The sequence below is a fragment of the Podarcis filfolensis genome (assembly GCF_964270895.1).
Source record: "Podarcis filfolensis genome assembly, chromosome: 1".
In the NCBI taxonomy this organism is placed as follows: Eukaryota; Metazoa; Chordata; class Lepidosauria; order Squamata; family Lacertidae; genus Podarcis; species Podarcis filfolensis.
The window spans coordinates 5,367,234-5,378,507 of NC_139604.1; the positions used below are offsets into that span (position 1 = coordinate 5,367,234).

Sequence of the window (11,274 nt, forward strand, 5' to 3'; positions counted from 1 at the left end):
CAGTGGGATTTGATCAAAGGTGCATGGGATTGCGCCTTTAGAACATGAGCTGCTGCAGAAGTCCGCAGTGCTATTCAGAGTAAACGTGGGGCAATTCGCACGGGGGAGCACCCCCCGTTTTCCTGCCAGGGATCTTGGCACACCTTTTGTCGATCTGAACTACTAGGCTGCCCAGCCCTGAAGCCACCTGCATCTCTGCTGGGTTTGGCCCAGTGCTTTTTTTCTGGGGGGATGCAGGGGTATCCCTAAACATTTTGCGAATCTAAGTTTGGTCTCATTGAGGGGCAGTATTTCAACATGAGTAGGAAAATGAGAGGACCCCAAACATTTTTTTTTAGAAAAAAAGCACTGGTTTGCCCCAAGACATTTTGGCACCTGAGGTAAACCACAAAATGGCATTCTGTTGGTCCTCGCCAGGGGCGAGCGAAGAAGATCAGGAACAGGTCTGCTGCCCCTGTGAATGCTGCCGCCTCATCTCGCCTCGCCTCACTGGCAGGCCGGCCCTCATCTCCGGGCAGGAGCTGCGCGGGTTTCCATGGCGACGCGGCCCGCTCACCTCGAGGGAGTTAGGCCTCGCCCTTCCCTCACATGCGGGAGGAGGCAAGCCGGCCTAAGGGCTGCCGGAGGAACAGAGCGGCCGCGGAGAGCGGCTCTTAAGAGCGCACAAACAACAACAACAACAACAACAACACGTTTTTATTTATTTTGTTCCTTTTAAAATTTAGGACAGGAAACGCCTCAGCCCCTCAAGGAATTCTGGGCGCTGTAGTTCGTGGAAGGTGAAGGGGGCGGAGTCAACGCAGCGGCTGACGGAAGGGCCAATCCCGTCGCTCGGAGAGGATCACATGATAAAGTCCAAACCCAAACGCGGTTTTTGCTTATAGCGTTGCGCGCAGAATGTTGCAGAGGAATTAGAAGAAAGGACAGGCGGGAGAAAGAGCGAGGGCGGGCTTTCTTTATCCAGGGCATTAAGGGGCTCGGGAACCCTAGCGCATCTTTGTTGCTGTTGTTGTTTTCTTTCACAATGAAGTTCTAACTACAGTCCCGCTTTTCGGAGGAGGCTTGGAGGATTGAACTGGGTTGCCTGAGGGAGGGGTATTTCATTTTTTGAATGAAAGTGGTAAGTATGTTTTCCTTGTAATTTAATGGTTATGATTCGGGGGCGGGGAGGGATGTATATATCTGCATGTACAACACCGCCACCTTAGCCTTAAGTCCTTTGCTTCCTCAGCCACGTTTCTTTTGCTTAATTCTGTTTAAAAATGCACTTATTATTTATTAAACGTATGGGGTCACCCGGAGACCCCGAAGGGCAGTTCACGACAGAAAAATACAGGATGAGGATACAAAACACATAAAACAGAAACCCCCCTCGCACAAACACATTTCAAAAGCCGAATGCCTGGTCGAAGGGAAACCTGTCACATAAAGATATGTGGTTTGGGAGCTGCACGGTCACGGGAAAAAACAATGCTGTCCAGGGTTGTAAAGAGAATAATTGGGTGCACTCTTCCCACCTTGGATCAAATCTGTGCTTCCAGGTACCGTAAGAAAGCTGCAGAGATAGCGCAGCATAGTGCGCACCCCAGAAATGATCTCTTTCAGCTTCTGCCTTCTGGAAGAAGGTACAGGGTTATAAAGACTAGGACTAGCCGCCTGAGAAACAGTTTCTATCCAAATGCGATTTTGGTTTTTAACGCAGTGTAAGGAGTCTCTATGGGAGTGTATTGTATTTTTAAAACGGGGTATCAGAGTTTTTAGGGGGCTAACCAGGCTGGGATAGCAGGCTTGTTGGTTTTGAATGTCTTATGTAGATTCCCCCCCCCCCCCATTTCGTTGTTCCGCATGGGACAATGACAATAAAGATTATCGTATTGTGTTGTAACTTGTTTCACAGTAAGCATATACACTGGGCTGCACAAGTATTCTGTCTCGGCAGTGGTTTGCAAATGCGTGAACAAATCGCTTGATTTCTCTACACTTCAGTCTGGTCTATGCAATGCAACAATGTAGTAGAGCAGAGGAAGTCCCTTCAGACTCCAAACGGGCCTGGAGTATAAGTCAGTGCAAACATAAAAGCAATATAATGATGGTAGAGTATTTTGCAAATATAAAGGATGATAATGGCAGACTTTTCTTTTTCTGAACAACTGGCAGGATTGCCTGAAAAATGTCACTTCAGGCACTTGAAGAAACATCCATTTCCTTCACAAGTGAAGTCAGGGAACGGATGAAGGAAAAGAAAAATGGTGCATTGAAGACTGCAAAGCTGAATGCTTCTCTTGCATCAAAGATCAAAACAAAAACAATAAGTAAGTGGCAGTATTTAAAAATAATTTGTTATGCTTGAGCTCTGGCGCTTCACTGGAGACCTTGACTATTCTATTGGGGTGAGTTAAAAGACAAGAGTTGCTGACCTTTTACAGCCTAAGTGAATGTGACTAAAGTGGTCATCAAACTCATGCATACATACTGCACTTACACACAGAATCATAGAAATGTAGAGAGTCATCTAGTCCAACCCCCTGCAATGAGGGAATCTCAGCTAAAGCATCCATGGTAGATGGCAATCCAAATCCTGCTGAAAAAACCTCCAACAGGTTGGCGCTCTCTCTCTCTCTCTCTCTCACACACACAGGCACACACTCATCCCTGTCAGCAATTGGCTGAGGCGAGTGGTTTAAATCCATCACATGGCTGGGCTATGGGGCGATTTCCCCATCACAGAGCTGAGCTTACATGCTGAAAAGGTTTAATCTTCAACCGCAAGCACAGCCAATATAGGGCATTATCAGAACAAAAGCCTTTTAGGACCTATTTCCCCCCACCTGTTCCGCACAGCAAAACCACAGATGGTGCAGCTTGAGTTGGTTATACAGATGGAGTGCTGTATATTTGCATGAGTCTGGTTCAGGGAACGCCAGCCTTGATGCTGGTGCATATCCCTGCAATGTGGAGAAACACTAGGTTTCTGTAAATGGAGGGAGGAGGAGAGAAGAAGATAACCCTGGTGTTAGCAGGATTGGGGAAGATTTGACCACTCAAGAAAAATGGCACAGGAAGTGATTTATAAGTATCACCACTGGCCTTTGCTGTGTTTTCAGTCCCAGTGAAGTGGCATTTGACAGTTCTTTGGCATTTTTGTCTTCTTTGAAAAAGATGTATGATTTATGGCTCAGGTCTTATGACTCTAAACAGCAGCATAATCATAGTGATTGAAACTGCATTTGTTCAACCTTGCCAAGCCACTGCTGATTGCCCAGGGAGAGACCAGTAAGAATTTGCTTCATAATATACAGCTGTGGTGGGGTACACAGGTTTCCTATGTTGATTGGAGCTTACCTACCAATTTTGGCTGCCGACTTCTGTTGTTCTTGTCTTGATAAGGCAAAATTTTGGAAAGGTTTGGCCAGTAAAGCTAACAAAACCCACCCGTTTTCCTCTCTCTCCCTCTTTTGAAAAATACAGATAACTCCTCTATAATTAAGTTCTCCCTAAAACAGAACAACAAAGCGTTGGCTTTAGCTCTCAATGGTGCAAAGGGAGCTAGTCAAAGACTAACTGCTGAAAAGATGCTACTGCAAAAAGAAGTGGAGTCGTGTCACTTTGAAAATGCTTCACTGCGCCAAAAGCTCTTCTCTGTGGTACAGTATTTGCAGCCATGTTATTTGTCTCTGTGGTAACTGGAACCTTTTCTTCAATGGTGCTTAAACCAGGGGTGAAACTAGGCTTTATTTTACCCGGGTCAAAGACCCAGTTTGGCGTTCGCGCACACATGGACACCCACCCATTAGCGTTTTAGAAGGGTGTAACGAGGAATTGGGTGTCTTGAGTCACAGAAGGCTGGATTAGGGAACCTTGGTCAAGGGGATACACACATTGACATGGCATATCCTACAAATGCTTGATAAAGTCCATGAGAACCAAAGTCATAAGAAACAAGAGAGGCAACTGTAGAGAAACAAATTTTGTTAAATTTTGGAAGCTCTTGTTACTAATTTATGGATTAAGATTCATGGATTAATTAATAGATTATACATACTTTACAACACAGAGATAAAATCATATTTAAAACTATAAAGGAACCCATGGGGAAATTATTAGGAATGTTGTTTATGTTAATTTGTATACTGCCCCTCTTCCAAAGATCTCAGGGCAGTTCACAGCATTAAAATTCAAAATGAAAACACAGAATGCATAATGAAAACAAGAACATTATTCTAACTGCTTCTTTGAAAATACTGTAAAGAGTCTTTAACCTAAGCTTTCCAATGCTTATTAGGCCTGGTTTGCTTGTTTTTTATTTAAACTCGATAGGTTTTAAAATGTTAACCTTTTTGTTTGTATGCAGAACAAATCTATTCACGAACTGCACCAATATATGAACAGCCACTTGCAAATAGCAATCAAGCTGAGCAGACCTCAGGATGAAGAGGATGGCACTGCATTGGCACCTGATCGGGACACGCCTTTTGGTGGTATAATAGAGCTTTTATCATATAATAACTTCTACTTTGGCTGTATGCGGCAGATATCTGGCAGGCAACCCCAATAACCTTCAAACATCTCTTGAAAACCTTTTTATATGCTGACAAATCTATTTGTTGATTTTCTTTTTAGGTGAGCCACTCATTCTTGTGATGATTCTACATTGTTGTACGATTTTTATTTTGTGCACCTCCTTGATATATTATGTGAGTGGGCGGTATATAAATATTTCCATAAATGAAACATAGCACCCTCTGTATGAGCGAGAGACACATGTTAACTGGAAAGCCATATGCTTGGGACGGCCACATCTGTGGTCTTGGGAGTAAGCCTACTCAGTGGGATTTACTTCTGAATAACCATGTATAAGATCAGGCTGCACATTTTATTCATTGCCTGAGCTTATGTGGTGCTGAGGTTGTCTCTTCTAACTGCAGATGTGGTACAGAATCATTTGAGGACTATTTCCAGTTACTCCTGGCTCAACCTGACACTGGAACTGCCTGTATTCTGTACTTTGCAGTGCAAGATGGGAATCTGCGTCTTACTTATGTATTTATTTACTGTGCTGTTGGGTGTTGACAGTATACCAGTCAGGAACGCACAATTCTGTTCCTTTTCAGTACTGGGCAATAGGTTCAGTGTGCATCATGCTTAATTATTCTCTTACAATCCTGTGAGCATTTGGGGGAAGAAATAAGAGCCAAATCTCTATAACCTTGTCTTTAGGGTTTGTTTAGTCCCAAGTGGTGGTCCTTAAGTTAAAGTCAGTTGTGGGCTGTGGATAAGGAATGGCAAGCAGATTTGGCCAAGACTGTATCGTGGAGGTCTGGATGGAACCCACCTATTGCATCAGACTGTGAGTGTTACACTCAGTGTAGGCAACATTAAAAGGCATACCGTATTTTTCGCTCTATAGGACGCACTTTTTCCCCTTCAAAAATGAAGGGGAAATGTGTGTGCGTCCTATGGAGCGAAGATGCCATAGCCCTGCGACCCTCTCCCGGCTGGAGAGGTGACGCGCGCCTATGGCAGGAGCCTCCATAGCCGCGCGTCACCTCTCCACCCGGGAGAGCGTGCGTGGGGCTAAAGCAGCCCCCCGTGACCCTCTCCCGGCTGGAGAGGTGACGCGCGCCCATGGCAGGAGCCTCCATAGGTGCGCGTCACCTCTCCACCCGGGAGAGCGTGCGCGGGGCTAAAGCAACCCCCCGCGACCCTCTCCCGGCTGGAGAGGTGACGCGCGCCCATGGCAGGAACCTCCATAGGCGCACGTCACCTCTCCACCCGGGAGAGCGCGCGCGGGGCTAAAGAAGCCATAGCCCCGCGACCCTCTCCCAGCTGGAGAAGTGACGCGTGACTATGGCAGCAGCCTCTCCGCTGCGCCTTTCCGCTGCTCCCTGACCTGCTCTTTGGGGCTGGTGGTGGGCTTCCCCCCGCCAGCCCCAAAGCGCAGGTGGAAAGGAACCTGAAGCCTGGAGAGCGAGAGGGGTCGGTGCGCACCAACCCCTCTCGCTCTCCAGGCTTCCAAGGTAGCCGCCTGAACGCACCTTAAACGGCACCTTGTTTTAGAGCGGGAAAACAAGAGGGGGAAAATTCTCCCACTCTCTGCGCAGCGTCTCCTGCCACTTCGCTGAAGGGGCGCTGGGCAGAGAGTGGAATAATTTTTTTCCCTTGTTCTCCCCCCTCTAAAACAAGGTGCGTCCTATTGTCCGGTGCGTCCTATGGTGCGAAAAATACGGTAGCTTTGCCTGTCTTCAGTACCAAATACCATTTTTCCTAAGCAGGCAATTTTTTTTTTTTTTTCTGATGAGGGCTGTGTTCCCATGAGGGAATTACATGTCAGCTGGCAGAAGAGCTGAGTGGGGACAGAGTGGAAAGTAGGCAGGGCTGCTTCCCCCTTTTTCTGCTGCCACCTTCCTTCTTCTCACTCCCCCTTCATGCAATGGGAGCCACAGCTTGTTTTGCCTGAGGTTTGATCAGATTGCTTGCAGTGGGTTTTTAGAGTTAGGTCTAGAATTGTATAAAATAATGCCTTGCTGTTTAATGTGTGCTTTAAAGAACAGCAAAGACTTCGTGCCCAATTTAAGTGCCACTTGATGGTTGCCACCAAAAAGCTTTTGTAATTACAGAATAGGCATAGACGTCAACACACACACACACACAGAAACAATTTTATGCACGCTTATGTGGGTTAGAAAGCTGGCTTGTTGAAGCTAACTAGATTCACCACTAACTGGAGCCAGTGTGGTGTAGTGGTTAGGAGCGATAGACTCGTAATCTGGGGAACCGGGTTCGTGTCTCCACTCCTCCACATGCAGCTGCTGGGTGACCTTGGGCTAGTCACACTTCTCTGAAGTCTCTCAGCCCCACTCACCTCACAGAGTGTTTGTTCTGGGGGAGGAGGGAAAAGGAGAATGTTAGCCGCTTTGAGACACCTTCGGGTAGTGATAAAGCGGGATATCAAATCCAAACTCCTCCTCTTCTAACTACAATTTCCGGTTCAGACAACATGGGACGCCACAATTAACTGAAAATGGAAACAAATTCTTCTGAACTCCTTGGTTGTGCGAGGGAAATGAAAAATGCATGAGTCCAGGAAGTGGCTAGGCTCATTTGCATACTAAACATTGCCATTGTTTAGTATAATGTCTGAATATTAATTGTGGGGCATGGCACACAATGTGAAGGGGGGGAGGGTTGTGGCTTTAAAGCTCTATTTTTGGGCTTCCTGGAAGCATCTGCCTGGTCTCTGTTGGAAGTGAGATGGACCTTTGGTTAGACTGAGAACTACTTTTCTTGTTCTCTTACCGCACAAACTTAATGGAATGTTCATGGATTCTTTTTTTTAAAAAGCAAGTATGTGTTCACCTACTAAATTCAGCTATTTGTCATTGTAGGAAACCTTTTGAGAACACAACAATGTCCCAGGAGCGGCTTGCTGTCCGTCCCGAGTAACAGTTCACCTCTGCAGCACTGTGAGGTGACTACGAGACCACTCAGTGGTAGCGTGTTGTTATCAGGTGGTCACGTGACTCAGAGGAGGAAACGCAGAACAAGCTCATCAGCTGCAACTGGAGGTGATTCTCAAAAGAAGTCCTCAGAGATGCTTCAGTGGACAAAGGGATCGGAGCAGGTTGTTAAAGAGTATTTTGAAGTCGGTCAGGTTGGTGAGCTTTTGGCACCAGACACCAATAATAAAAGCTATGAGACGATCAAAGCCAATGAAACCACAGCTGTAAAAAAAGTGAGTATGGGGAATGTGCACAGGAGCTCTTCTGCTGTCAGGCAGTCGAAAGGACATTTGGTTAATTATAACAGTGGAATAAGGAATACTTTTGTGGTAGTACCATACAAAACCTCTGAATCGAACAGTAGCACGATGACAATTCCGGAGCCTGCATGTCACACTGAAGAGTCAAGTCAAGTCGATTCTCTGGAAGAAAGACCACCACTGAACAGCTGCGGTCAGAAGGAGGCGGATAGTACCCAGCACCGTGAGAAAGGCAGAGGTTGCAGATTGACATATGTAGTGCACCAGACTATTCCAAAGCAGGTAGATGACTGCAACACTTTGACTCAGGAAATTGAAAAAAGAACATTCTTGGAAAAAATGAAGAATTCAGAAAGTCAGTTCCAAAATCCAGATACTATCTCATTAAGCAATAAACTACAAGATAAAAAGAGCCATGCCTGCAATGTGAAACATACTTCCCAGTGTTCTGATAAAACCAGGGATTGCAGAAGGACCTATGTAGTGGACCAGACTTCTCTAAGCAATGTAGATGACTGCAACGCTTTGACTCAGGAAACAAAAAAAAGAACATTCTTGGGAAAAATGAAGAATTCAGAAAGTCAGTTCCAAAATCCAGATACCATCTCATTAAGCAATGTGAAACATACTTCCCAGTGTTCTGATAAAACCAGGACTTGTAGAAGGACCTCTGTGTTAGAGCTAGGTCCTTTAGATTATCAGAACAATTCTGCTCCCCTTGCACATGAAGGAAATGCACCCTTGGAAAACTTAGAGGATCGAGGAATTGTGTTCCGAAGTCCGGAGTTTAGTTTGTTAAGCAACAAGGCACCACTGCATGCTCTTGGTACAAAACAGTTGGTTGGTTTCCAAAAGCAGATTCCTGGTGAAGAAGCAACACTGGATCTGAATGTGAAGCATAAAAAACCCAAGACGACGACCCAGGAAATTTGTTTACAACAGGAGATCAGTGAGATGGAGCTACAGAGCTTCAATGTTGATGTGCAGCCACAAGAAACCAAGGCTAAAGAAGGGCACAAACACAAAACAGTTAAAGCGGGCAAGGATAATGCAGGGAAAGAACACGGGGAAACAGACACGGGTCTGAGTGCTCAAACAGCCAATAAAAGGAAGAGGAAGAATTTGAGTTTCACTTCTCAATCAACAAGTCAAGCAGATGCAACCCCTGTTTTCTCTCTAGGGAATGTGCATTCCGCATTTCGAGGTTCAGGTTCCAGGACTCAGCAAGATTCTTTCTATAAGGATCTTCCTAAGGCTTCGCCTCAGGCTGATTCTGTGGCTGTATGTCCCAAAACTCCCGAGTCTTCTACAGTTGGTCTTTCTAAGAACACCTTACCTTGTTCTTGTAGTTCTGTTCAGTCACGTTATGCACTTCAAGATCAAGTGAGCCCAGAAAGAAACTCGTCTCTGCCCAAAGTCTCAACAGCCTTAAAAAACGATTCAAAGCAAGTGGCTTCTGGCAGATGTGAGAAAAAGACAGCACATGCAATTCCTGAAACCTTGCAAAACACAGCACAAGGAAAAGGTGAGTGATGAAAAGGGGCTGTTGATGTTCAATAGGTGAATTGCTGTGGGGGGGGGGCATGAAGCCCTCCATCTAAATCTCGGCATTTATCTCTTTCTGGGTGCAAATCTGTGCACTCCTATTGGGTTTGCCTGATTTGCGCTAATCTGCAGATCTGGTTTTCTCTCCCAACCAGCCCAGAGCTTTTATTGCTCTGCACCTAAAATGAAAGCTAGACTGCAGTATAGTGGCAGCTCACTGTGAGAAAGCTCAGGAAAGCAAAAGGCCTATGGTCGGATAGAAGTTTGCCCCATACATGTGCTAGACGTTTGCCAATGCAAAAAGTGAAGAAACAGATGGTTTTTTACTTGTTTTCTTCACCGTGATTGGAGGGGGATGGGAGTCCAGCTAAGAAACACAATAGCTGTTTTGTGCTCCCTTACAATATCCATAAATTGCCCAAAGCAAAGAATCAAAGATGCGAGCAAAGGATAGTATGCTGGTTTTATCTCCTGCTTCTTAACCTTGTGTGAATTATTATTAGGTATTAAGGGCATGTCCACAAAGGAACTTCCTTTGCTGCTGTGCTTCTGATTTAGTGGAAGAAGAGAAGTATAGGAAGTAATATTTATGTTAAAGAGGTGCCCTGAAATCCAGAGATGTTTTGCACAAGTTGCATGTGTGCTGCATGTGTGAATCTCTGAATGATACCTTGTCTGGGAAATAAACCTGCACCTTTGGGAACAGGAAAACATTAGTAACCACTTGCTGTTGGAAACCATGTGGAATTTAAACTACTGCTTTTGAAATAAAACCCAATTTGGTAGCCAATTGAATTCTCAATTGACTCTGGATATTCAGAGTTTAGATACGCAGGTGGCGCTGTGGTCTAAACCACTGAGCCTCTTGGGCTTGCCGATCAGAAGGTCAGCGGTTCGAATTCCTGTGACGGGGTGAGCTCCCGTTGCTCTGTCCCTGCTCCTGCCAACCTCGCAGTTTGAAAGCACGTCAAATTGAAAGTAGATAAATAGGTACCGCTCCGGCGGGAAGGTAAAGTATTCCGTTGCACCAGAAGCAGCTTAGTCATGCTGGCCACATGACCTGGAAAAACTGTCTGCAGACAAACGCCGGCTCCCTCGGCCTGTAAAGTGAGATATGCGCCGCAACCCCAGAGTCGTCTGCGACTGAACTTAACGGTCAGGGGTCCTTTACCTTTACTCTGAGTTTATTTATTTTTAATAGGTTTAACAGGGAGTCTCAGTGTAGCTTAAGCAGTGATCAATTCCTGACTCTTCACAGAGCACAAGGTCCTGCAAGATTCAACCAATTCTGTACCTCTGGAATCACCTCCAACACGGCCAAGAAGACGGACAAAAGAAGTTTGCTATGTGCTGCCCAAGATTAACACGTTAGTATTCTGTTTGATGCCGAGTGCCCTTTTATAAGAGAGGGAGTCGAAATACAGATCATGGGAATCCTGTGCTGTCTGTGGCCTGAAACCTTGACTGTCTTGCTGGGGGTGCTGTTTTCCGAAACATAAAAATCAAAAACAGTCTGTGCAACAAATTATATTGCTTCTCTCTCTTCTCTGCTGCAGCAAACTGAGGAGCGGTGACCCATTTACATTTTCTATCTACCCCGGGTCCCCTGTGTACAACACTAAAAGAAAGAGGTTGCCCAGAGGATCTGGAAAGTCCAAGGCAACTTAAAAAGACGAAATCGACCCTGTTGTGAATTCACGGTTTTTAGTAGGAAACAAGTTTGTTACTGTTTAAAAAAACTTTGGGGTCTCCAGTATTCCCCCTTACCTAGTCTATTTTGTTCTGGTATTTGCATTTCAGAAATAAAACATTTCCACCTGACGTTCAATTGGATGTTTGAAAGCCTGTCAAGAACTCCAGGAATGTAGAACGTTTAACATTTTATTGAGTTGTAGATCATCTTATTCCAAACAATATATGACTATTAGCTTGCATGAAAGTGTCGAAAGCTGAGTTCCAGGTAAGACATG

General features: G+C 45.3%; 1 protein-coding gene across 3 annotated transcripts; it reads left to right on the plus strand.

Moving 5' to 3' along the window:
* The first annotated feature begins 449 nt into the window (after window positions 1–449).
* Window positions 450–11,132, plus strand: LOC310769324 (uncharacterized protein). Of its 3 annotated transcripts, none has more exons than XM_083628404.1 (7): window positions 450–1,120; window positions 2,158–2,312; window positions 3,469–3,644; window positions 4,352–4,478; window positions 7,386–9,284; window positions 10,563–10,671; window positions 10,861–11,132. In XM_083628404.1, the coding sequence occupies exons 2-7, from the start codon at window positions 2,171–2,173 to the stop codon at window positions 10,970–10,972; spliced, it is 2,565 nt and encodes an 854-aa protein (XP_083484530.1). In that variant the 5' UTR covers window positions 450–1,120; window positions 2,158–2,170; the 3' UTR covers window positions 10,973–11,132. The 3 variants fall into 3 exon arrangements, with proteins under 3 accessions (XP_083484530.1, XP_083484531.1, XP_083484532.1); XM_083628405.1 differs by having other exon boundaries at window positions 4,352–4,475; XM_083628406.1 differs by lacking the exons at window positions 450–1,120; window positions 3,469–3,644 and having other exon boundaries at window positions 2,184–2,312.
* Window positions 11,133–11,274: the final 142 nt, after the last annotated feature.

What these genes read in the sequence shown, in the direction of transcription:
- LOC310769324 (XM_083628404.1), top strand. Translation starts at nt 2,171, where the DNA reads ATGTCACTTCAGGCACTTGAAGAAACATCCATTTCCTTCACAAGTGAA. An exon ending in GATCAAAACAAAAACAATAA is followed by an intron (nt 2,313 to 3,468) that starts GTAAGTGGCAGT and finishes TGAAAAATACAG; the next exon opens with ATAACTCCTCTATAATTAAG. An exon ending in AAACACAGCACAAGGAAAAG is followed by an intron (nt 9,285 to 10,562) that starts GTGAGTGATGAA and finishes GACTCTTCACAG; the next exon opens with AGCACAAGGTCCTGCAAGAT.